The 27671-nt window shown below is 43.5% G+C and overlaps 1 protein-coding gene across 1 annotated transcript; it reads left to right on the top strand.

Moving 5' to 3' along the window:
• Positions 1 to 150: 150 nt before the first annotated feature.
• caskin2.S (CASK interacting protein 2 S homeolog) lies at positions 151 to 26817 on the top strand. The gene is given in 21 exon segments (NM_001093458.1): positions 151 to 188; positions 4142 to 4647; positions 15759 to 15810; positions 16875 to 16972; positions 18025 to 18170; positions 18287 to 18382; positions 19160 to 19290; positions 19412 to 19520; positions 20286 to 20394; positions 20492 to 20586; positions 20677 to 20794; positions 20921 to 21043; positions 21146 to 21255; positions 21669 to 21717; positions 21808 to 21881; positions 22371 to 22481; positions 22563 to 22664; positions 22860 to 22998; positions 23353 to 24870; positions 25572 to 25824; positions 26348 to 26817. Coding segments are annotated over 20 exon segments (3618 nt in total). The 5' UTR covers positions 151 to 188; positions 4142 to 4553; the 3' UTR covers positions 26439 to 26817.
• The last annotated feature ends 854 nt before the right edge of the window (positions 26818 to 27671 follow it).

Below are 27671 nucleotides of genomic sequence, written 5' to 3'. Positions count from 1 at the left end.
TGGCCTGTTCCAAGAGGATAAGGAGGGGAGGAGCAGTGACAGGAGGAAGGGAGGTGAAGCAACACAAGGAAAGGGAGGGATTTCCGCAGGGAAAGGGGAGAGCTGGCTGCTATACTTCTTCTAAAACTTGTGAGAAAGTATCCTGGGCTGGGTGGCTGAAGAGGTGACGGTGCTCTCAAGGGCTCCAGGTAAGATCAAAGACCACACCTGCCGCTAACATCGTAATTCTGAGTATTTAGCCTACATTCCTTATTAGGGGTTTAGTTGAAGGGGGAATGTAGCACGGGGAGGGGAGGAGGGGAGCTGTTCGGGACTGAGCTGCATAAGGCACTGTGATCCCAGGGTGAGAAGAGTGCTATGTGTGCTTGCCCTTGAAACTTACACGTGCACTCTAGTCAACTACCCTGAGTGACGTCACTGCACTCCTGACCCCAAGAGCTTGCACTCGGAAAAAACATCCAGGATCATGTGTTGCCATGGCTGTCTGTACAGGCACTGGATGATAGTCTCTAGCTATAAGCAACAAGCTTCCTGATGGGATTGGCCCCTTATTGTGTTTTGTTTTTGGTTGGGGGCTGTTTGCACCTATTTGCCATTAGTGTGGGGAGAGTTAGTACAAACTGCAATTTACTGGTGCACAGCTAGTGGCCTATCCCCCTCCTCTCCACTTTTGTTTGTTGGTAGTGTGTATAGTAAGGCACACATATGTTAGGGAAGGGCTGGAGTAGTGTGTATAGTAAGGCACACATATGTTAGGGAAGGGCTGGAGTAGTGTGTATAGTAAGGCACACATATGTTAGGGAAGGGCTGGAGTAGTGTGTATAGTAAGGCACACATATGTTAGGGAAGGGCTGGAGTAGTGTGTATAGTAAGGCACACATATGTTAGGGAAGGGCTGGAGTAGTGTGTATAGTAAGGCACAGATATGTTAGGGAAGGGCTGGAGTAGTGTGTATAGTAAGGCACACATATGTTAGGGAAGGGCTGGAGTAGTGTGTATAGTAAGGCACACATATGTTAGGGAAGGGCTGGAGTAGTGTGTATAGTAAGGCACACATATGTTAGGGAAGGGCTGGAGTAGTGTGTATAGTAAGGCACAGATATGTTAGGGAAGGGCTGGAGTAGTGTGTATAGTAAGGCACACATATGTTAGGGAAGGGCTGGAGTAGTGTGTATAAAGTTCTTTTATCTATTCTACTTTCTGTTTGGGCTGTCTCTCCTGCAGTGTCCAGCTGTTTGTGAAAAGCAACTCCCAGTAGCCACAGATATGAAAAAAGGAATACTGGGAGTTGCAGTTCAACAGCTGCAGGGTCATAGTTTGGACTTTTCCTGATGGAGATACAGAGGATATTATTAAAAACAATGTAATACTCTGTAATGCATCATTTTACCAACCACTTTTTTGTTTATTTGAAGGGGGGCCCCAACTGCCCTGCACCCCTCTAATATATGACTGACAGGTGTCATCACAGATTCATAAAGCAGAATGGTTGATGCAATAGTAATCCTCACTAGTTGATTGTACAGCCTCAGGCACAGGGTGGAACATGAAATAATCCCCGGGTATAATGGGAAATCTGGCGCCAGCCTCACCCACTTCAGAGCCAAGCCATCCTACTGGGTATCGTCTGCCTTGCTAATGAAGTGTATAATCCTGGTGTTTTAGGAAGCTCAATTTGACTGGGCTGGCGCACTTCTATTCTGTGTCTGAAACCCAAGAGTGCCTGCTTCCTAGGTACAGTTTATATTCTGTGTATTGCTTCCTGTGTACCCATAATATTCTTACTCTGCACCTATCACCCACTTCTGCCCTTCTCCTGAGAGCTTCCCACCACAGCATTGTGGGCTTCCCAGGAGCTTCATTTTGGGTATGCTCTTGGGTCGGATCCTTGATAGTAATGCCAGTTTGCTTTGTGTTTATGCATCTAGGTTGAAGCTGCCATATTGTTTTCTCTAGACCAGGGTTGCCCAAAAGGTAGATCGGGATCTACCAGTAGACCTTGAGCTGGTGATCAGTTGATACACTTTTAACAAACAGCTTGTCTAAATCACCTATTTCATGCTTTTCATTCAGATATTTATAATGTTACGGTTACATAAGAAACAGTTGTTTGTTAAAAATAGCAATATTCATTTTCCTATAAATCAATATTTAAGAAATATGTTCAATGGGCAATCCTGCTCTAGACAGTGTATCACCAAGACATAGCTTATACTATACCTGCTATCCCACAGCCACAATCCCTTTAGACTTAGAGGCAATTATGCCACTGTTACTTTAGGCACCATCCCTTTCCTACTATTGTCTCCTACCATTATTACAATTATTCTACTGCTATTATAGGCGCCATCTCTCACTACTATACCTGCTATCCCACAGTCACACTCCCTTCCCAGAGACTATTATCCCGCTACTACTATAGGCACCATCTCTCCCTGCTATACAACAGCAACAGTCCGTTTCAAGAGGCTATTATCCCACTGCTACTATAGGCACCAACTCTCCCTACTATACCTGCTATCCCACAGCCATAGTGCCTTCCCAGAGGCTATTATCCCACTGCAACTACAGCGCTACGGCACTATGTTGGCACTATATAAATACATGTTAATAATAACTATAGGCACCATATCACCCTACTATACCTGCCTTCCCACAGTCACAATCCCCTCCCAGAGACTATTATCCCACTGTTACTATAGGCACTATCTCTCCATACTATACCTGCTATACAACAGCCACAATCCCTTCCTGGAGGCTATTATCCCACTGCAACTATAGGCACCATATCTCCCTACTATACCTGCTATCCCACAGCCACAGTTCCTTCCCAGAGACTATTACCCCACTGCTGCTACAGGCACCATCTCTCCCTACACCTGCTATACAACAGCCACAGTCCCTTCCCAGAGACTATTATCCCACTGTTACTATAGGCACCATCTCTCCCTACTATATCTGCTATCCCACAGCCACAGTCCCTTCCCAGAGACTATTATCCCACTGTTACTATAGGCACCATCTCTCCCTACTATACCTGCTATCCCACAGCCACAGCCCCTTCCCAGAGGCTAATATCCCACTGCTACTATAGGCACCAAGGATCCGACTATACAAGAGCCTACCCAAAATGAGGAAGCCCACAGTGCTGTGGTGGGAAGCTCTGAGAAGGAGGGCAGAAGTGGGTGATTGGTGCAGAGTAAGAATATTCTGGGTACACAGGAAGCAATATGCACTACTATACCTGCTATCCCACAACCACAGTCCCTTCCCAGAGACTATTATCCCACTGCTACTATATGCACCATTTCCTTTTATTACTCCACCGAAGTTCTGGCATGTAACACAGACATGTTCTGGCATTTATAGCCTATATCTCAGTGACACTTGTCAGGGCCATTAGTTTGTGTCTATAAAAATAGCCTTCTGGCAGGCCCCAGCTTCTCTTTGCCCTTGTTACTATGAGTGTACTTGTAGGTGGGAGTTGTCCTTGTGCTTCCTGTCCCTGGATTTATGAATGGGGTCCTAGAATCCTGCCTGGAGAACAGGAAGTGAAAGTCACTGTGCCACCTGTAAACTCCTTCCTGTCTGTCTTGGCAAAATCCAGCAGGAAAGGGGTGCATTTGCAGGACAATACTGTTATATATTTATGGGACTGGAAACATTCAAGGATGTCACACTTGCTGACACGCTGAACTATAACTCCCAAAATCCTCTAACAGCTGCTAGAGTGACACAAAGGCAAGTTAGGAGGTCAGGATTAAAGGCAGATTTTTATGTTGTACCACATGCCCTCTTGCATATTTCAACAGGCATCTGTCAGCATGACTGAGAATCCTGGGTATTGTAGTTCACTAGGACCTGTTGAGCCACGTCTGAATGAGCTCAGGCTTTACTGAAAAACACTGCCGTGCAAATGTTTATGTGGGAGGGATTTTACTTTTGCAGTGACGGCATTGTGAGGATTGACATGGGCAGGTAGAGCACACCTTGTCCCCACCCTAAACGTAAACTCTCCAGCAACCAGGGAAGTCCTTATAGTAAGGGAATGGGACTCTACTCCTTCATCACTTTCACCTGCAGGGTTGCTACTACATGCAGGATCATCACGCTAACACCTGTTTTCATCTACTTTGTGCAGATTTTCCCCCAGAGGAGCCTCCTAACGCAACAGTCTGAAGAGAGAGATTTCCCAGCATCCCCCTAAAATATTCTTCCCTCCCCACCCCAATTCTCAGCTTCGGCAACAATGTGACAAATGCAGTGGAAATTCTACAGCAAGCGTAATGGAACCACATGTGGTATGGGGGATCCCCAAGTGAACAGTACACCCCAGAGGGAGCCCCCCAAAAAACATAAAGTCAGGTGACCATCAGCTTTGATATCCCAGTCTGTATTGACCACGGGGCAAGGAATTCCTCTTCATCCTGTGAAAGTACGAATATCTTATCTAGAGAACCACTGAGGATATTGGCTTTTTTGGGGGTTCTAGCCCTGCTTCCCACCACATGGCTATTTTGTGAGAATCACATGACTGTCTAGCCCACGTGGCGATGGGTCGGGAGAATGAACTGATTCAGGCTGTGAAAAGTGGAGATGTCGGTGCTGTCCAAAAATTCCTGGCGAAATTCCGAACTCCCAAAAGTAGTGAGTACCTCACTTAATAAAAATAGTAAGTCTGTAGCTTTAAGTGTAGAGAGGGGACAGAATGTGTGGGGGTCAGTGAAGTGGAGAGAGAAGGTAGGATGTTACCATTAATGGGGTGAGCAGAGGGGGGAATGCTGTGTAAACACTGAGCAGAATGTAAAGAGGCTCTTGCTCAATGCATGTGATTTATCAAATGTCTCTGCATTTTTTACATAACAACGATTCTCCCCACGTACATGGGTGGTGTCCTGCGCACATGGAATCTGTGGGCTGAAACACTACACATCTAAACCACTCTCCCATTTGTTGTGCCCAGAACATTCCTACTATGTCCCTTTACATATGGGAAGAAGTTGCCGTATTGCTTTTGTCAGCAGTGGGATTTTTCTTAGCCATCAAGAAAACCATGCTTCTATGTCATGAATATATTGTGCTGGTCTATACAGCAGTCAGGGCAAGCAAAATGGTAGCTTGAAATTTAAGAAAAGCATGCTGTACTGAGTGTAAGAGGAAAGGAAATTGGGGCTCATTTACACTAACACCGGGCAAAACGACTTCAGTGAAGTAACCCCTAGCAACCAATCGGATATTTGTTCTTTGTTTTCTCTGTCTGCAGCAGACAGATTGGTTGCTGTGGGTGGCTAAAAACAGAGGTAGTTTTTTCCCATTTTTTTTAGTAAATGAGCCTGTTTGTGTGGCCAAAGTCCCTGGGCTGGACACGTAAACAGGTGAAAGTTCTATATCAGGTATGTGTGCTGTTCCTGAAATCCAAGTACTTTCCTGGGCAGATAAAGAGCAACGCTCTCAGTGTCACGCAATCCTTGGCACGCTTAACTCACAACTGTCAACTGACTCAACTGAGCTTTCACCAGAACAGCAGTTAAATATTTACCGGAGCCTGGACCGTGAGTGTTCAGCCAAACAGGAAGTAGTGCACTTGTCAATGACTGCCTTTGTCTCCCTGGGTGACAATAACTTTCTGTGTGAGGGAGCATCCCTCTGTCGCTCAGGCTCTGTTCGGTCATCGCCTCGGCCTGTGACTTTCTCACTGCACCACTGTCTGCAGCTTGTTTTGCACTGGTAATTTGTATTTTGTGGGTGTGTATGACTAATGACAATCCTGTCATATCATCATTAGCCCCTTTCATTTGTTACTTTCAATCTTTTTTTTTACCAGCCCAAGGCCACAACAGCCCTTTAGTGTGAGGGCACGCAGGCAGATTCTGGGAGATTAGTCACCCGGCGATAAATCTCCTCTTCTTCGGGGCAATTAATCTGCACAAACTACCTCCCTTGCCTTCCCACCAGCTAAAATGTAAACTGCCGGCGGGATGGCACTTGGAGCGATTTGTTTTCTGAAATTGCCTCACCAGGAAACTTCATGCGACTTCGGAAAACAAAGTGCCATCCCACTGTCGTTTTACATTTTAGCCGACGGGGAAGCAGTTTGGGGAGATTAGTCGCACCGAACAATAGGAGATTTGTCACCGGACGACTATTCTCCTCGAATCTGCCTGTGTGCCCTGACCCTTAGCAAGGAAGATCTGTGCCTCAGAATATGCAGCCCCACCATTTTCTTTTCTGCTGATTCACAACACATGCTGTGGGCCGCTGTCACTGAGGATAGGACAGGGCTCCTCAATTTGAAGAGCAATATGAGCATGCAAAATGCCAAATGCTGTAATTTATTACTGGATTTGCTACTGGTACCTTATGTGGACTAGCAGCCTACAGCAAGCTGTTTGGCAGTACACTTGGTTTTTATGCAATTAAAATTTGCCATCAAACCAGGAATTAAATAATAAGCATGTGATTTGAGGACACTGGGAGCAACATCGAAGGGGTTGGAGAGCAACATGTTACTCAATAGCCACTAGTTATGGATCATTGGTAGGGATGGGCGAATTTTTTCGCCTCGTTTCGCCGAAAAAATGGCGCCCATAGAGCGTGCGTTTACAAAAAAAAGACGCGCGTCAAAACAATTTCGCCGCGCGACAACATTTTTTTGACGCCCATAGACTTTAATGGGCGTCTGCAACATTTCGCTGGCAGCGAATTTTTGGCAAAACGGCTCAAATTCGCCCATCCCTAATCATTGGCGTAGGGACTGAAAATTTACAGTTTGACTTTGATGATACACACACATCAGTTTTTGCTTGATGATTACCAACACCCCCTAAGCTTAGCTTCTCAAAAGCCACCCAGAGCATACTGAGCATGTGCAGTGCCACTGACACTCACAAGATGGCATAACAGGATCAGGAGATTGTAAACTCCTGAGTTCAGTTTTGAAAACCTGGGTTATTTTTGTATAGGGCTGCTGAACCTCTGGACTGGGACACCTTAGCATAGAAAACATTTATATCCATATTATTTTTTCAAGAGTTTATGTCTCCTTCAATATTGTTATTTTCTGTCACTTTAGAGGTTCAGATTTTATATGTTTTAAAAGTACAGTGGTTTCTTTGTTTTGGTGCAGACAATGATCTTAAAGGGATTCTGTCATGATTTTATGGTGTAGTTTTTATTTCTAAATTACACTGCAAATAATTCACTTTACCATATAAAATTTCATTCCTGAACCAGCAAGTGTATTTTTTTTATTTTATAATATTGGTATGCAGGCAGCCATCACAGGTCATTTTGCCTGGTCATGTGCTTTTAGAAAGAGCCAGCACATTATGATGGAACTGCTTTCTGACAGGCTGTTGTTTCTCCAACTTAATGTAACTGAATGTGTCTCAGTGGGACTTGGCTTTTTACTATTGAGTGCTGTTCCTTGTGTTAGGGAGCCGTTATCTGGTTACCTCTACATTTTTCTTTTGTTAAGCTGCTGGGGGGGGGATTGAAGGGGTGATATCACAACAAGTTGCAGTACAGCAGTAAAGAGTGACTGAAGTTAATCAGAGCACAAGTCACATGACTTGGGGTAGCTGGGAAACTGACAATATGTCTAGCCCCATGTCAGATTTCAAAATGAAATCTAAAATAATCTGTTTGCTCTTTTGAGAAATGGATTTCAGTGCAGAATTCTGCTGGAGCAGCACTATTAACTGATGTGTTTTGAAAAAAAACATGTTTTCCCATGACAGTATCTGTTTAAGATGGTCTTACATAGGCTAATCTTGAGTTATCTGACCAACTGGCCAGTGGGATGAATACTGTTGGATCATCCTGGTTTGGCCCGGTATGTGTGTGGCCAAATTGGGTTAAGATCTGCCACATTTGGTGATTGTGATCTAAATTCTTATACCCAGTTTTATACACCGTTTATTATATTTTATATACTATTTATATATTGCCAACACATTTATGCAGCACTTTACAGAGATTGTACATCATTCATACTGCCCATCAGTCCCTGCCTCAGTGGAGCTTACCGTCTAAGGTCTACATCACATTCACATACAGTGGGGCCAGTTTTATTAGGAGCAAACCTCAGAATCTCAGCATGGCAAGGCAGAAGTGCTAACCACTGAGTCACCATACTGCCCAAATATGACACCTACCTGTACTACATCTTATTCCCAAACCATTGGGGTATTAACATTCCCTTCGCTGCTATACCAGCCTCATCTCTTCTAGGAAGGTTCCCGCTATCTGTTGAAACATTGTTACTGTGATTTGCTCCCATTTAGCCACAAGACCATTAATGAGGTTGGCCACTGAAGTTGGGGATGAGGCCTGACTCAGGGTTCCAGTTTTTACCATTGGTTTAGGTTCAGACGAGGGCTCTATCCATGCCAATTGTTATTCTGTCCAATTGTGGTGACATTTAAACTGCTCCAACCACAGCTGTTGATTAAGTTCGGTTTTGCCTTTGATCACCCATAAAATACCACTTTTCCTATGAATATTTCTTGTGCCAACAGTTTGGAACTCAGCAGAGAGTGTTCTGAGGACATGTAGAGCTTCCAGATACTTTTGGCCATGTATTGTATCCCTGCACTTTGGCTGTCAGTGACTATTCGAATAGGAGGGATAAGAAAGCTAGGCTGATGCAGAGAAAACAAAAGCACTGAAACGTTAAAGCTTGTGACACATGGGTACTTTTACCCTGTAAAATTGCTGTGTACCATGAGCCTTAAAAATGTCCCCCTAAATATTCCAGTTGATGTTAAACAGAGCAGAAAATGTATGTTCCAGGAATCCACCTCCGATATTTTTTTCTCTTTGTGTGTCTGTTTTGTGTCCATGTGTTTGCCTCTGAGTCACCATTGTCTCTCCGTTCGTGCTTGTTGCTTTGTCTGCATATTCTTTTTATTGTCGTGATATAAGAGCCGACGAGGCCGCAGTAACACAATCATCTGAGAGCAGGTAACCACTACAAAGGGAAGAGGCGGGGAGCAATGGTCCAATGTAAATAGAGATTTATACAGCGTAATGACACACAATAAAAGACTGGAAAAACATGGATGTCTCATTGAAAGGCTGGGGTGACCCAAGGAACACGTTTGCTCAAGCACCTGCTGCTTTGTGGCTTCTATATGCTGTCTGATCTGCAGACACTCCTCTGTTTTCCTTCCGCCCTGTTCTTCCTTGAGTGTGGATTATTTTCCGTGCTGTGCTGCTGTATAGTTTGGAGTGTTACCAATGAACTAATGGTATATATCTGCTCCCTTTGAGCCAAATGATTGGAAGACATTGGAAAGTCCACAGTCAACCAATTTCGATGGTCTTGTATCATGGGCACTCCCCATACCCAGCTGTCCTCCAGTTCCTGTTTGCCACAAATTATGGACAGTGTGCCAGCCTAGGGGAATGTGGATCAACTTGCACACTGCGGGACCGTCATTGGGGAACAGGAGTTACTCCAGTCACGGGCCCTGTGGCAAAGAGGGATCCAAAGAGATGTCAAGGTGTGATGTGGTGGTGTTGTGTGTTGGAGCACATGGAGCTTTGCGATTACAAGTAGCAGCCCTGGTGGAAGCAGGAGACACAGTGGGCAAAAAGACAGAGCTGTAAGATGAACACAACAGCCCTGTGGTATAAGGCTGAGGATTCAACTCAATGGAGGGCTGTGGAGTTGGTACATAAATCCTTAGACTCCGACTCCTCAGTTTATGGTACCTCCAACTCCCCTGTTTTTTAATAGACATGTATTTTCCATGTTGATTGAAAGAAGTTAAAGTGAAAGTCAACCCCAGCATAAAAACTTGCCTAATAAAAGAAAACATTATTCTAAGCAATTTTGCAATATACATTCATTACACATTTTCTATGGCTTTTAATTTATTTGTATATGTATTGCTATTGAAAGCAGTGTTAGTCTGTCCCTTCCTATTCACTGCCTTGATGGCTCAGACTGTTGATACAATGTAAGACAAGGCAGCTGATTAACAGACCTGTCTTTGCTGGGGAACCAGGACTTTTGCAACATTGTTTAAAAAGAAATAAGTAAGAATGCTGCTTTTAATAGCAAACATTTTTACAAATAACTTTAAAAGAAAGCACTGACAAATTGTTAATAAATGTATATTGGAAAGTTGTTTAGAATTATGTTTTCCTTAATTTGGCACATTTTTATTTTGGGCTTGACTTGCCCTTTAAATACACATTTCATGCCAAAGCTCTGCAATTTTAAAGCTATATGAAGATGGTGTCTGATTTTGGGAACAACCAAAGAACTACTGGCTAGGAAGCTGATGTACTACCCTATTGACCATCCAAGCCTGTCATTGCCAACATGAATGAGGATACTGTTCAAGTCTGGATCTATAATTAGGGATGCACTGAATCCAGAATTCGACCCGGATTCAGCCTTTTTCAGCAGGTTTCGGCCGAACCAAATACAAATCCTAATTTGCATATGCAAATTAGGGGCGGGGAGGGAAATCGCGTGACCTTTTGACACAAAACAAGGAAGTAAAAATTGTTTCCCACCCTAATTTGCATATGCAAATTGCATATGTATATTAGGATTCGATTTGCTATCCGGCGGAATCTTTCCTGAAGGATTCGGGGTTTCGGCCGAATCCAAAATAGTGGATTTGGTGCATCCCTTTCTTTAACTAAGCCTATGTCATTGTGACTTTTTATTTTATTTATTATAGAAATTACAAACATTCCTTAAACCTAAAGATTAAACAAAAGACAAGAATGAAAACAATATATTGGTTTTTAACAAATTTATATATTAATTGAGCCTGGCATATGGCTGTAGAAAAGCTGTTAAATACAATCCTAAATTAAGTATTGTTCTTAGATCGGCAATACACGCAGAGATATTACCCGCAGCCAACAGAAATCTTTCAACCTGTCCGATCGACCAAACGACCGATCTCCGCCGGATGAAAAATGTCGGGACTCTCCACACACAGTCCGAAAATTGTACGAATCCTCGATTCCTATGATCAGATCTTTGCGTCTATGGCCATCTTAAAATGATGTATGAATGGCAGGTTGCATAATCAGCTGGACTTCACCCTAGTGAAACATCTTTACACTGGGCTTTATTCTTACAGAAGAGAAGGACTTTATTATGACTATTATCTGTGAAATAGGACATTGCCTCTTGCATAGGAGTCAGTTTTGGCAACTCCGACTCCGGATACCTAATATTGCTTCCGACTCCACAGCCTCAATATGCACTTGAAAATGCAGATATCACCGTTTTTGAGTGTTAATTGGTCAATGGAGAAAACAAAACTGCAATGAATAAGAAACAATTCTGGTAATCTTCATGGCCATCAGTGATGTGAATATATGCTTGGGTGACAAAATACTCTGTGTGCCATTACCTTTTTTTTCAGTAGCTGTGCCAGATGAATATCTTGAAATAAAGGCGATTTTTATGCTATATGGGAGTGCTGCGATCTACTTTGGATATTGCCATTACCTTTTTTTTCAGTAGCACAAACTAGAGTGTTAGCACTGTGTGCTGGAGGAAGACTCCTATTTGTTGCATTGTATTGATTCATATACTACAAGCTTGTATTATTTGCGACATATATATGCTATTCTGGGAGGTAATTCAGCCATCCTCACAGTGGGGGTCCTACTACCCCCTTCCTGATTCTCTTGTCCCATCTCCCTAGTACATCTCAGGATGACAGCTCTGTAGCACGTGGCTAGTAGACATGGTCAGAAGTTCATAGCATAACCCTTTCCATGCTGCTTTGTTGGAATGCAACATTCCCAGCAGTGAATCCCAGTGTAACCCCTTACCTGTCAAAACCCCTCAGTCCTTCATTATAACTGTTTGCTGCTAGAATCCTGCAGCTGTTCACAGTGAAGCCCCTCCCCTGCTAGAACCCTGCAGCTCTTCATGGGAACCCTACCCTGCTTGAGCCCTGCAGCCTTTTATAGTATAACCCTTTCTTGCTAAAACCCTGCACTCCTTCAGTATAACCCTTCCCTGCTAAAACCCTGCATCCCTTCAGTATAACCCAATATAATCCATGCTAGACCCTTGCAGCCCTTCACTTTTTAACCCTTTCCGTGCCAGAGCCCTGCAGCCCTTCACAGGCACTAGTAAGAATGTTGAGTTGCTGTGCCAATCCCCTCCTTGCCCAGTTGGCAGGCGAGCGGGTGATATACAGATATACACATCATGCATTATCCGGTCATCTGCACTGTGCAGGATTTTGCACGCAGAGGAATGCTCAGGAACTCGTTCTAAAGAGACTTTGCGTGTCTGAGCAAGAGCCACAAATGTACACCTCCTCCCTAAACAGCCTTGCACACTTCCTCACTAAGTCACCAACACATGCACTGCTATAGGGACGTGTTGCTTGAGAACAGCGTAGGAAAAATCATATTCCTATATTCACAGATTTGTATAAAATCTTTGCCTTCCTTGAATATTCAATATCTGATCTTTGGTCTGTGGTTTGCCCTTTCCTGTCCTGGGAGAAATAGACTTTACCTAGGAAAAAGGTACATTGGTTGTGCTTTTGTGGGGGAATGTATTTTCTGGTACTCATGCATCTGTCTCTGCTTCCTTCCTGCCCAATAGTAGCAGTCCGGTATTGCTTTATGGCTGTGATGCTAGATGTAAATCGGTATCAGAGCAAGAAGAGCTCTGGCTGAGAAGCTTTAAATTATAGTTTACAAATGAATGACAGAATTATAAACAAGCCAACTACCTTAGTGCTACTGTTGCTTTAAGGCCACCCTGATGGTGAATCTCGCACCCCTCTCCCAGCTCTGAGCACCTTCTGCTTTATACATTAGTTCTTTGTGACTCTCCCGCGCATTCTTCACCGCTTACGTACTGTACTGACGTACCCTATTCATTCTGATCCCTTTCGGAACTTTTTCCCTGCCTACGCTTGGAATTTAAGGATACCCTACCTACAGCATAGGAGCGGTGCTGCCTCTAGTGGTTACTTTCTTGCTGTACCTGCAACCAGCTCCTCAAATGAACCCATTCTTTGTACATTGGGAAGTAAATAGAAAACAGAAAACCCAAAAGTATAAAATATAGACTATTAATCCAGTGTATGTTGATTGTTCCCCAGAAAATAGGGGTGGGGTTATCCCAAAAAGATCTTTTTTTTTTTTTGTAGTGTTGGACTGGGCACCCTGGGTTCTATTAGTTACATCACTGTCTGTGCTTGCGTGAAGGACCACTATGTTTCCCAGCCTCTCATTGTAGAACCCTATACTTAATTATTTCCATAAACCAGTGAAACCTATAGCAGTCAATTAGAATACTGCTTTCATTAGCCTCAGTGCAGGTGACGGACCAGAGTCAACTTTTATTGGTTGCTGTGGGTTCATATTCACTCCAGTTTGGTTAATTAATCCCCCCACCAAACCAACCACTGGTACTGTATATTAGGGATCCCACATTCAATTTGGGATTAGGATAGAAATCCAAGATTTTTTTCAGATGGCTTTTTATTTGGCCAAGTCTGTTTTATCTAAAACAAACCCTTAAAATCGCACTTTAGGTTACACAAATTGCAAAACAATCCCCTCCAGCCTAATTTGCATATTCAAATTAGAGTCCTAATTTGGTTTGAGATTTGGCCAAACCAAGTAATTTTGGTGCATTCCTAGTGTATTCCATTACCTGTGGTGTGATAAAACACTTCCCTTCCTTATCCTATTGAAATATATGCCCCTATGACCTCACAACATTCCTTCCTTATTCTTTTATTCTGGGTTCCCCGTCTGGGGAAGTTGTACTTTCCGCATCTCGCAGTTGGAGACGGCCTTTCCTGTTACAGAATCAGTGGGAAGCTGGGAAGTCACAGAGAAGCCTCACCCCTCCTATTTCCTTTTCTAAATCTGGAGCCATGAGATCACTTCCTGATTGGAACTGGGAGAGTCCGGTCCTTGGTTGAACATAATAGCGTGACATAATAGCGTGACAACATGGCATTGGGATCTGTGGGGACTGGCAGAATACCTTTATAGTGGCTCTTTTTATTCTATTATTGATCCCATTAAGGGCCACATTCCTTGTGGTTTAGGAGTTTCAGCTTGGAATTCAGGATAAACTAAGTAGTATAGGCACATTTTTTTTTCTCTGCCAACATGGCCACACTCTCAGAGGATTCTATTATATATGGGATGATATGATTGATATATTTTGTATAAAGGACCCAGTTAGATGCAGTTGCACCACTTTGACTCTGTCTCTCCTAGAGACATGTGACCCATGAGTACTAGACTGTCCCACTGAACAATGTCTGTGGGAAGAGAATGAGAACAAAAACCCTACAGGCTGGTGGCATAAAAAAGAGAGAGACTAGGGATCGACAGGCTGAGGGATTAGGGGGCAGTTAGCAGGGCACAAACAAAGGGCACAGGAGGCAGGGACAGTTGGAGGGAATAAAGTAAATTGAGAGGCAGGTAGCAAGGTAATTGCAGGATTAGGAGGCAGGTACCAAGTCGGCAGCGTATTGGCCCGTGTATGGGGCCCCTCGTCGGGCTTTCCCGATCGAGATCTGTCCGAAAGTCGGGCAGATCTTGATCGGATGGGACAAAAAATCCCGTCGGATTGCAGCCGCATCTGTACCTTGATGTGGTCCCGCGATCCGACCGCCCGTTTCCCATGTGTTAGGATCCGATGGTTGGGCCCTAGGGCCCACGATCGGATCAGCCCAATATTGCCCACCTCAAGGTGGGCATATCGGAGGATCATATGGATCTCTCCGTGTATGGCCACCTTAAAGGAGAAGGAAACCCAGTGGGCGGAAAAACTCTATCCCCTCCCCTGTGTTGCTTCTCCTCCCCCCTGGCCTACCTGTCCCGCTGGGCAAATGCCCCTAACTTGTTACTTACCCTTCTGCGCAGGTCAAGTCTATGGAAGCAACACAGGGGAGGGGGGGAGGGTTTTTGCGCCCACTGGGTTTCCTTCTCCTTTAAGGGGCATAAGGGATGAATAGCAGAGCACAGACCGAGGGGATAGGAGACACGTAGCAGGTACATTGTGAGAGAATAAAGGGTAGAGGTCACAGACCAAGGAAATAGGAGGCCGATAGCAGGGTACATAATGAGGGAATAAGGGGTAGATAGCAAGGCACACACTGAGGAAATAGAAAGTAAAAAAGTGTAGATAGTAGGGCACAGATTGAGAGGGAATAGGAGGCAGAGAGCAGGGTACATAATGAGGGAATAAGGGGTAAATAACAGAGCACAGACTAGGGAAAACAAGTAGATAGCAAGGCACATAATTAAGGAATGAAGGGTAAATAGCAGCATAGAATGAAGAAATAAGGAGGGGAAGTCTGAGGGAACACGGCGGGGGTCTAAAGAAATAAGGGTGAAACTGAGGGTATAAGGGGTAGAGAATGTAGAATAGAGTGAGGCAATAAGGGTTGAATGTCAGGGCATAGGCTAAGGAAATAGTCATCTAGGGCAAAAACAAAACCAGTAGGGATTTAAGGTAGAGTATAGGTGGAGATTTGTTGACACAGAACACTCTACTGGACCATATTCTATGCTACAGCTGCTGTGTAGGAGATTGTGTGCCTCCCCCCCTTCCTTGTTCCTCCACGTGCAGCAGGTTTTACTCTGCACTGTATCCAGACATCGTAGGTTTTTTTCTGTTTGCCCAGCATTATAGCGGGCTTAGAGTGCAAGCTCTTGAGGAAGGATTGGTATGGAATGCATAATTGGGCACTGTGGAATAATCATTTTTTGTTTTTATTCTTCAGAGCTCCTTGGATCAACCAAAAGACTGAATGTAAATCATCAGGATGCGGATGGGTGAGTGACGGTATCATTTTATTTCCCATAGTGCATTGCCTGCTTCCTCTCAGGTCTGTTAATAAACTATCGTTTCAGTAGTCAGAAACAGCAGTGGCAAGTGACAAAAAGATACAGCTTTCAATAGTAATTGCATTTACAAATAACTTTAAAACCATTGAAAATATGTAGTAATGTGTATTGGAAATTTGCTAAAAATGACTATTTCCCAAATTTTAGTTTAGCGTTTACTTTATTCATATATAACATAATTTGTCTTAGAAAAGCATTAACGACATTAAAGTACAATGGGGACTCACAGTGAGGAAAGAATACTCACTTTTTTTTTTTTTACTACTTTCTTTTCTGCTTGGGTTCTCTCCTATTCATTGCCCAGTTTGTTGTCTGGTTGCTAGACTGGTTGTAGCTGAACTGATAAATCACAAAATCTTGAGAAAAATACAGATCAACAGCAAATTGTTTTGGAACAAAAAGAGCAACAACCCGTTAAAGGGATATAATCAGAAGTCTCAGTTTGTGTCTGAACAATGAATAAATGTTAGGTGCAATAGAATAGTTTGGATTTTATTCATGAAATTAAAATGTGTTTTTCATAGGATTTGTAATCACGTTAAGTCTCCATTCCTATCACAAAACAGCAGTCCTGCCCTGCTTTATGGCCGGGATTCTAATGGAGATTTTACCTTTTAAAACAGTCATTTCTTTTAGACTGTTCCCTATTTCTTCTTTCTAGCCCACAGCTCATTCTCTACCAGGCTGCCAGCCTGTCTCAGCCCTGTCTGCTCTGTTCTCTCTCAGATAAAATTTGATCGAGGAGGTGGTGGGAGGCAGATCTCACCCTCAGAACACAGCACCCATTCAAACCTGCCTGGCGGGCATCACTTAGAATCCCCATATGCCTGTTACTGGACTGTTTGTGCTGGGAGAGGAGAATTCCCTAAACTGCAGGGCTGGATTAACTCTTTTCACTCCACAGCCTGGAAAGCATTGTAGCCTTTTCCCATTTCAGAAGATAAGACCCAAAACAACCTTTCTCCTTACCAGCTTTTATATTTACTGTGCAGGTTCTCTGCCCTTCACCATGCTGCACTCAGTGGAAACTCTGAGCTTCTCCTTTTGTTGTTGGAAATGCAGGCTTCAGTGGACATCAAAGATGGGAACGGTGAGATCTTAAATTTAAGCTGCAGGATACTGTTTCTAATATCCAGGCAAGGGAGACCGACTGATAAAGTGTGTGGGTAAAGCTCACTATCACACCAGAGTTACTACTATAGGTGCCTAATGGTATTGCAGCACCCCTGTATAGTAGTAATGTCTGTAGCCTCTTGGACAGCAGACAGTAACAGCAGATATAGAGCTGGGTCCGGTAAATTCTTTTCCATTCTTCCCCTGCTCAACTGTTTTGCAGTCGAGCCCTGCCTTGTAAACCCTCCATCCCCCTTTCAACTGCTTACATTTGGGAGTCTATTTATCATGCTGTGTAAAAAGTGGAAAGAAATATTACCAGTAATGTTGCTCATCCAATCAGCAATTAGATTTTAACAGTTAGAAAACAAAAGCAAAGATCTGATTGGTTGCTATAAACAACATCACTAGTAATGTTTTACTTCACTTCTTACACAGAATGATAGATGCACCCCCTGCTGACCCATGACATCACAGACCCGCCCATTCTCTTTTCCATGACCTCACGAATCCACTCAAACCCCAATGAAGTCTCCAGTCAGCAGCCGGTAAGCGTCCATCAGAAAAGTGTCAACACTATCTGAGGGCCGGATTATATATACACAGTGATGTACTACATCAATAATCAGTGATCCCTAATCAGTAGCTTGTGAGTAACATGTTGCTCTCCAACCCCTTGGATGTTGCTCCCAGTGGCCTCAAAGCAGATGCTTATTTTTGAATTCCAGGCTTGGAGGCAAGTTTTCCTTGTATAAAAACCAGATGTACTGACAGAGCCTCAATGTAGGTTGACAATCCACATAGGGACTACCAAATGGCCATTCACAGCACTTATTTGACACCCAAGAACATTTTTCATGGATGTGTTGCTCCCTAACTCCTTTTATTTCTGAATTAAGGTAGAACATATTGGGCTTAAAGCAACAGTATCAGCACTGACACACATTTTCCTATCCATGCTTTTGTGGCAGAAGGTTGGTGAGCCAGGCCCTTTTTGATGCCATTAATAGGGTTTTCCCAACTCTATAGGGATGCGACCCCTCCATTATGCAGCTTGGCAGGGCCAACCGGAACCTGTGCGCCTCTTGCTTCGAGCCTCTGCCAGTGTTAATGCTGCATCTCATGATGGACAGATCCCACTGCACTTGGCTGCCCAGTATGGTCACTATGAAGTGGTGAGTGTTGTGATGGCTCATTGAATGGCAATCAGATCCAGACATTATTATAATGGCACTGGCAATGCAAATCATGAATTCACGTCCTGTGAAATGATATTTTCTCTCCCCCACAGTCTGAGACCCTCCTGCAGCATCAGTCAAACCCGTGTCATGTTAACAAGGGAAAGAAAACCCCCTTGGACCTAGCCTGTGAATTTGGAAGAGTGAAAGTAAGCTGGACATGGTTGGGCAAGGCTCCTTTTACATTATTTCTCTCTCCTCTTTTAATTACATAATACATCACTTGTGTCACATAGAAATTTCCAGCAATGATTAAAATGCAAAGTGGAGTCACCAAAATGTGATTAAGTATGCAGTGTGCAGCCAGCTGTGATGCTCAAGTATAGACCAAGCCGGTTGAGATTTGGGATGAGTACTTATGTCCCGGGTACAACTAGAATTCCTGCAGTGTGACTGTTCCCCCAATGTTTCTATATATCGGTAACCTTGTTATCAGCTAAGGGGACCCAGCCTGAAGGCCAGTTAGGGTGATATTTGGGGTGAGTGCTTATCTGTGCCCTGGGTACCCCTGTAACCATAGCAGGGTGACTGTTCCCCCCAATGTTTCTATATATCTGTAAACTTGTTATGAGCTAAGGGGGCCCAGCCTGGAGGCCAGTTAGGGTGAGATTTGGGGTGATTATTTATTTGTGCCCAGGGTACCCCTGGAACGATAGCAGGGTGACTGTTTCTAAATATGTAACCATGTTATAAACTAAGGGGACCCAATCTGGATGTCTGCTGGGGGGGGGGTTATTTGTTATTCTAGATATTGCTGAGAAGTAACAACTGCATTGACTAGTTATTTTTGGACATAGAAATTCTTGCAACTGTAACGGGTGACTGGATTGATTAGGATAGGATGGCTAACCTAATGTTGGAATTTTGTGGATGGGTTCTAAAGCCAAAAAGTCAGAATAACTGTTGTAATCTTAAATGTTTTCCAGGTAGTTCAGCTGTTGTTGAACAGTCACCTGTGCGTCTCTCTCTTAGAAGGAACTTCTAAAGATCCAACAGATCCAAATTTCACTACACCACTTCACTTGGCTGCCAAAAATGGTCACTTGGAAGTTATCAGGTAATTGTGGGTTAATGTTAATAATTGGCCAAGTTGGTTGTTTTTTAAATTAGATGTGACATTTGCTGTCTTCAATTTGGGTTTTAGAGGAGCTGGACTCATTTATGATATGCTCCTACAGGTTGCTGCTCAAATTGGGCATTGAAATTAACAAGGTGACCAAGATGGGTACTGCTTTGCATGAGGCCGCCCTCTGTGGAAAGACGGAAGTGGTGAAGCTACTGATAGAGGTAAGTGGCAGTGTAAGAGCTGCGCATCCCTAGACTAGCTCTTTGTTCCTCCTCACCCGGTCTGTGTTATCTTTCCTACTCTGTGTGGTGGGACCATAAAGGTGTATCGATTGCCTCCCTTGCATTGGCTTTCAAGGCTCCTTGGCTGGGCACAATGGTAAATATACAAAAAGTGCTTGAACTACACCTATAGACGTCTTTGGCATTCCCTAGACCTCTTATTGGATTGCAGACATAAAATTATAAACGACCCCAGAGAAAAATAATCCCCTTTATGTTTTCGTTCAATGAGGAAGAAACTTTAAAGGGGTTCTTCACCTTTAAAATAACTTTTAGCATGATGTAGAGAGTGACAATTTGCTCCTGGTTTTCATTTTTTATTATTTTTGGTTTTAAGGTATTTAGCTTTAGTTTGCCATTTCAGTAATCTGGTTGCCAAGGAACAAATTACCCTAGCAACAGTGCATTGATTTGAATAAGAGAATGGAATATGAATAGGAGAGGGCTTGAAAAGAAAGATGACAAATAAAAAGTAGCACTAACAATAGATTGGTAGCCTTACAGAGCATTTGTTTTTAGATGGGATCAGTGACCCCCATTCAAAAGCTTGGAGAGAGTCAAAGAAGAAGGCAAATAATTAAAAAGCTATAAAATAAATACATAATGAAGACCAATTGCAAAGTTGCTTAAAATTAGCCATTCTATAACAAACTTAAAGGTGAATCGCCACTGTGTGGAGCATAATGAATTCTTCCCGTTTTACAGAACGGAGTAGATGTGAATATTCGGAACACGTACAATCAGACAGCACTGGATATAGTCAATCAGTTTACTACCACCCACGCCAGCATTGACATCAAGCAGCTTCTCAGAGGTACCCATATACACAGCCTGTTGATTGTCGCATTATGGGAGATGATGGCAATACCTCGCCTTCTGATTCCTCATTTTTACTCTCCTCCTTTCCACAGAAGCATCCGGCATACTGAAGGTCCGAGCACTGAAGGATTTTTGGAACGCTCATGACCCAACAGCGCTAAACATCCGAGCTGGAGATCTAATAACGGTGCTTGTTCATTTTTTGGCCCCACCCTTCTATTTCCCATGGAAATACACTGACATTTTTGTTCACTGCAACTTCCGCTTTTTGGTGCAGGTCTTGGAGCAGCACCCCGATGGCCGCTGGAAGGGGCACATTCATGATCCTCAGAAAGGAACTGACCGTGTCGGCTTCTTTCCTCCATCCATTGTCGAGGTTATCAGCAAAAGGCTTGGTGAGTCCATTAGATTTTTCAGTAATTTGGGTTGAAAAGTCTTACTGTAAGGAATAATTACTAATAATAATCATAGGCAATTCTGAACAGCTGACTTGTCCCTGTCTCATACTGATTTCCCCATAGGCTCCACGCTATCCCGTAACATCACTGTGCCATCACATCAGCACCTGGCAAAAACTGCCCTCACACTGCCAATTCAGCACAGTCCAGGCTCTCAACTTGGCATTAACCCTGACACATCAGTAGGTGAGTGATAGAGGGATGAGCCATACCCACGTGGATGCAGTTGTTTATAACAAGAACTAGTTTGTGGGCGCCACCATCAGAGCATTTGTTTTCTTTTTTCAGCTGGTGACCGTCACAGTGTGGGCAGTGAGAGCAGTGTACGGAGTGCTGGCAGTGGGCAAAGCTGCGAGGGACAGCAGATAAACACAGCTCTTCTTATAGAGAATGCACAGGTATCTGTTGCTGCAAAGACAGACCTTTTTCTCTTGTTCTACAGTGCTTGGGGACAAGTGTAGAAGCTCCAACTCTGACAGGGGCTGTCTTTACTAGAGTTGGGGCCCAATGCTAACAGTCTTTGCAGAACCAGTGAAGTTGTACTTGTACTGAAGTGACACAGGTTGTATTGTTACTGTCACCAGTTTTAGTTACTGTAGCTACTATACCCTCTATTCCTTTAATCTATTGTTCTCTGGGGGCCTTCTATGTGTGGGACCAAGTCTGTTGTCATCTGATTGCCATAGATTTCTCTTGGATGGGGAGTAAGGAGAGAACCTGTGTTTGTCTGAATCCTTATGTTCTGCTGTTCAACTTTGCTTTGTGGACAGAATCATGGGGGTATTCTAATGGTTTCTTTTGTTTCCTGCAGACAATGGATTTTGGCTCAGAAAATCTGCAGAACTGCCAAACATTTCCAGGTGAGGAGACCGAATGTCACTGATCTGTGTCCTTTCTACCTATATAAGGCTTTATACAACAGACACTGACATAGTACCTTCATTTTTAAGGCCCTGTCTCAGGACACCATCTATCCACCATCCTACCAGTAGAGAAAAACCCTGGGGATTATCTGCAAGGAAAGGCAAGTATCTGTAACTATACATAAAGGGAAAACTTGGGAATAAAATAGTGTGAAATAAAAAAGTATATGAAAACAAGCTAGTATACTCACTAGGCTTAAGGTGGCCATACACAAGGAGACACATTGAAGTGGGTGATATCGAGCTGATCCATCAGAATGGAGGCTGAATGGGCAGTCGGGATCACATCAACAAAAAAAGATGTGTCCTTGATCCGACGAGATTTACTAACCTGCCCGATCGCCATCTGCCCGACTTTGGGCCAGATATCGATTGGGACGCCCGTCGGATGGCCCCACTTGGTCTGTCTGCAGCTTTTATCTGCCCGTGTATGGGGCCTTTAGAAGGAATCCTTAAAGGCCACATAATTCCTCACTTTAAACAAGAGGATTAAAGGCTGAGACTAATTCCTTATTCATATTACTGTATATTGGATAAACAGGGTTTTATCTGTGGCTGATGGGAACCCTCTTTTTTTTCCTGATCTTTAGGATGCTGAGCAAATATTTTGCTGGCTACGTGGCTTCCAGATGGAAACATATGTGGGAAACTTTATTTCGGCCGGCTATGACCTTCCAACAATCATGCGTGTGACCCCAGAGGTGAGAACTAGCCTGCCCAACTACGCCTAATCATTTATTCCGTTTAATACATCTCACTGACTTCCTCTTCACCTTCCCCAGGACTTAACAGCCATTGGAGTGACAAAGCCAGGACACAGGAAAATGATTTCCACCGAGATTGGCAAGCTTATAGTAGCAGATGGGCTGCCCCAGCAAATACCTGTAAGGGTCATTTGTTAGTCTTCAGCTTCTTGAAGAGTCAGATGTACTGCTTATTATATATGTTCTTTTGGTTTAAAAAATATTATTGGTTCTTGAGTCCCAAGTTCTCATTGATCTTGCTTTTACATTGGGTCTTTCTTCTCACTAACTGTTCTTTTTGCACGTGATAAAATGTATCTCCTTATCCAAACCTAGGTGGACTTATGGGACTGGCTTTCTCAGCTGGGGTTGCCAGAGTACCACAAGCAACTCTCTGAAAATGGCTATGAATCTCTGAGCACTGTGACAGAACTCACATGGGAGGGATTGCAGGAGATCGGAATCCACAGATTAGGTAAGCACTACTCTCTTCTGACCTGTTTGGGGCACACAGGAAGAATGTGTTAAAGTTCTAAACTCTCTATAAAGAGGCACAGCTGTAGACCTATTGTAAATAAGGATCCAACAAGAGACCTTGTACTTCGACTGACCTTTGTTTTGGCAGTAGATGCAGCATAAACAGCGATCTCTAGTGTAGATAAGTTCTGGCAACTGAAGTACCAGTACCTTTCCAACAGAGATTCTGGAAGTTATAGTCTATCGCTATCTCCCAGTTTCCTATCAATGGGTAAACAGTGATTTTCAAAGGTAAAATTTTTGTTTTTGTTAACTTAGGACCCTATAATGAATCATTTATTGTTGATTACAGGACATCAAAAGAAGCTTCTATTGGGTGTGAAACGCTTGCTTGACCTTCAGAAGGGATACCCTATTGGGGGAACATTAAGACGGAGGATTCTAGGGTCCCAAGACACTGTTGCTGTTGTGGAGCCTCCTGAAAATGGAGACCTCCCAGTAACACCCAAACTGCTAACCTTTCAAGGAGCAGAACTGAGCCGGGAGCTGCAAAGCGCCCTGACGCGGGGCAATGAACAGTTGTGCACTGGTAGGAGGTCTTTCAGCCAGGAGAGCATTAGCTCTCGTTCTCAGGGTTCTGGCCATTCCCAGGAATCTGCTTCCTCTTACCCGGTTCTGCCTGTTCATCTTCAAGGAGTAGACTTGAACCTTCCAGAAAGAAATCACCCGGAAGGGACAGACCAGATTCTTCAAAACCACTGGGTCCCCAATGGATGCCTGATTCAGCCAGAGCCACCCGCACCCCCACCCAAGCCTGCACTTAAAAAGCGTTCACTCAGTGCTTGCCGTTATGCATTGTCAGATGGTGAACCAGAAGAGGAGGAGGAGAAGAAAATAGCTACAGCTGGCACAGGGACACTTAGTACATACGCCACCTTAACTCGGCGTCCTGGGCGCAGCTGCTTGACTAATGGGAAGCCAGAGAAAAAAGTTCAACGTAGCCAATCATTTGCTGTTAGAGCACGTAGAAAGGGGCCTCCTCCACCACCTCCAAAAAGACTCAGTTCCATGTCCAGTGCAGAGGGGCAATCTCCTGAAGGACAGAGCTCAGTAAAGACCATTGCTGCACAACTAGAGGATATAGGTAGAGGGACAGGATTCTCTGCTAGTACCAGCAAAGCTACTCACACAGAAGTGCTGGAAGGTTCTGGAACACGCAGAAGGACTGTGAGTGAGTCTGCTGCTGGCCTCGGTGGGAGACTTTCCCTCCCTTTGACCACAAAAAAAGATGAGGAAGAAGAGAGGAAGGAAGAGCCTATTTCCTCACAGCACAGTTCTAGTGAGAGCATTCCTTTTGCAGAAGAGGGTAACCTCACCATTAAGCAGCGCCCCAAACCTCCTGGGGCCAAGCTAGAGCAAGATGCCACATCAGAACTCAGTCCCACTCAGGAGTCACAGTTACAATCTGCTGAGGCCCAACGTCATTTAGAGTCCTCTGCTGTTCTGGCTAAACCTGTTACTGTAGTCTTAGCACAGGCCCGACCTCAGATAGCAGCCAAACCCCAAATCGGGCCAAAGCCAGACACAGGGGCCAGGGCACCACCAGCCACATCTATACCAAAGAATGAGGAACATGATTTTAATCTTACAGAATCAGACACCGTAAAGAGGAGACCAAAAGTGAAGGAAAAGGAGGAAGAGAGTCCCAAGGCACCACTAGCAAACAACTCTCCATCTCTCATTCCATCACAAGAACCCTTGACACAAGACACTTTGATTGCCAAAATAGCAGATATAGACAAAAGACTCTTGAGCTTGGGAGAAGTGGAGGATTCAGTAAAGAAAACTGGAATAGATACAAGAAGCACAGGTATGGCAGCTAGATTGTTTATTTAACACATTAAAGGAACAGTAACACCAAAAAAAGTGTTTTGAAGGAATTACAATTTAATAAACTGTTGTCCTACACTTGTAAAACTGCTGTATTCACTTCAGAAACACTACTATAGTTTATATAAACAAGCTGCTGTGTAGCAATTCAGAGATGAAAAATGAGAAACGGCTTCAGAATACACAGCCAATAGCAGATAAGCTTTGTAGTATACAATTGGATTCTACAGAACTTATCTGTTATCTACTGTGTATCCTGTGCTTGAATGCTCCCCCCATGGCTATACAGCAGCTTGTTTATATGAACTATAGTTGTTTTTCTAAAGCAAACACACCAGTTTTACCAGTGCAGGGCAGTAGTACATTATAGAGTCCTGCGTGGGTCCATTTTTTGGCTATCAAGAATCAGGAAGTGGTGTCATTGTAAACAGGAAGTGACAATATCGGAAGTAGGCGTGTTCAGAAAAAGGAGGTAAAATCATTATTGAGAAGACCCGCGACCCTGCAGAACCGCCGACCCGCGTCTATACCCGGAACGTCTACCCGAAACTCGCTGCAGGACTCTAGTACATTATATTGTCATTGCTTTAGAACACTTACATTTTTTTTGGTGTTACTGTTCCTTCAATGAACATTCTTTTGAAACCCTACAACCTCTTTAACCGTATCTTGTCATTGCAGGGGTCTCCATCTCTCAGACTCATCTTGTCATTTCTGGCCCCCAGCAAGTTTTACAGAAACCCTCCAAAGCAGTAACTGGCCCATTGTTCCCTGCTGGATCTATTCTATGGGATGAAGAGTCAGAGGCTTCAAGCAGGGAACAGACATGCATTCCTCAGCAAAGCATTTCCAATTCAGACAAGGGACCTCCAGTATTTACCAGTTCACTACAGAACACAGAGGAACTACAAGACACTAGGGAAAAAAGTTGCAGGTGAGATCAGCGGAAGCCATTACACTTCTTTAGGAGGAACTACCATTTGTAGTCTCCAGTAACTGCAAACTAAGCAAAGTTGTGTGGGGAGCAGAAACAAGGCCACTTACTATAATCTTGGATAGTTTTGGGGCTACACTTACAAATATCAAACAAGTCTAGCCCTGTAAGTCCTGCAGTGTTTTGCTGTTGTGTAAGGTTTCTACTGATATCTCAGGTACTGTTAGCTTTGGTTTCCTGCCAACTAATTACCCTAGTTGTGCCATTGGATTCCTCAGGAGTGTGGCGCCCACTTATGCACTTCTTTTGGAAAGTGCACAGCACTCAGATAAGAATTCTTCCTGTTAGAATTAACCACAGTCCACAGCCAGTACATGTAGCCCAAGTATTAAAAGCTGTAGGGAACATTTGCACTTAGCAATTAAGCTATGGAGAGCACAATGGTTTTAATTCTGGTCAAGTATTTCATGAACAATAAACATTATGAAATAAAAAAACTCACAGGATCTGTTTGTTCTTGCAGGGAAACTGTGCAACTAACCAAGAACATCCTTGACGATATCAGCACCATGTTCGACGACCTAGCTGAGCAACTGGAAGCCATGTTGGACTGAGGCCTGTTTAAATTTGTGGCTATGCTCAAAGACATACAGGCTCTGGATATGATTACTCGGGCCGGAGATAAATATAACTGCCAGAAAACCCTGACCGTGAGAAGTTATTTACACTGCTGTACTGCAGTGTCAGGGGCTATTCGAATGCCATAACTAGATTACTAACAAGTTCTGTTTTGTGCTTGTTAATAGCTGCCTTTTTCACATTACATTTATCCGTTGCTGCTGTTTTGCTTTCCACGTTTGCATTTCGTTCAATGTTAATGCTTGAATGCATATGTGGAAACCTGTAAAAAGATGTGTGTTTTTGTTAAGAATATATTTTATGTTAAAAGGGCTTTTATATTTACATATCTATATAATATGATTATTAATTAGTCTCATTTGTTGCGTTATTTTAAACAAAGGTAAGAGCATTGTATATATAAGGTAACGAGAGGTTGTTTTTTTTTTTTTGTTTTTTTTTTAAAAATTATTTTGTTTACAGAATTTCTCTTTATCTTCCATTTAAAATCTAGCATAGAATGCAGTGCAAGGCAGCCCTGTGTATTATGTGCCTACCTAGCTGCCATGTCTGAATGCCATGCAAGTTAAGGCCCAAAGACGCAAAGATTTTTCTTTGATGAACAACCGATTTCAGTGCAATCCAAATAATCCGTCAAATTATCGCGAGGTTAGTGGGAATTGAAAAATTGTGCATCTAACGATTTTTTGGCCAGGTTAGAAAAATTGTCCATCTATTTATTGTCTAATTGTTTGCAGGGCCAAGCAGGCAGCTACCCTCAGTTTCCTAGCTTCAACTAGACAACATTGCTTGAAATGGTCTTTTTAGTTGATGGACAAATCATGCATTTAAACGATTGTTTCAAGATAAGCTTGGTCTTACGATAACAAAAAGATCTTTTAAAAATCTTAACATCTATGGCCAGCTTCAGGGAGAGGATAGAGAGAGGCCATGTGCCTCCCCATCCCACAGCTCTGCTAAATGCAGGCAGTGCTGTATTTATCCAGGAAGTGCAGGTCCTTGCAGTCCAGCACCCACAGCAGGGAATGATACAAAACATGGCAGCTTTTCTCTGTACTTTACATTCTTACCTAAAATTTGTAACCCTTAAACTGGCCATAGACGCAAAGATCTGATCGTACGAATCGAGGATTGGAACGATTTTCGAACCGTGTGTGGAGAGTCCCGCCATTTTTCGTCCGGCGGGGGTCGGTCGTGTGGTCGATCGG

Source organism: Xenopus laevis, chromosome 9_10S, assembly GCF_017654675.1.
Source record: "Xenopus laevis strain J_2021 chromosome 9_10S, Xenopus_laevis_v10.1, whole genome shotgun sequence".
NCBI classification, from domain to species: domain Eukaryota; kingdom Metazoa; phylum Chordata; class Amphibia; order Anura; family Pipidae; genus Xenopus; species Xenopus laevis.
This window is presented reverse-complemented; position numbering and strand designations above follow the sequence as displayed.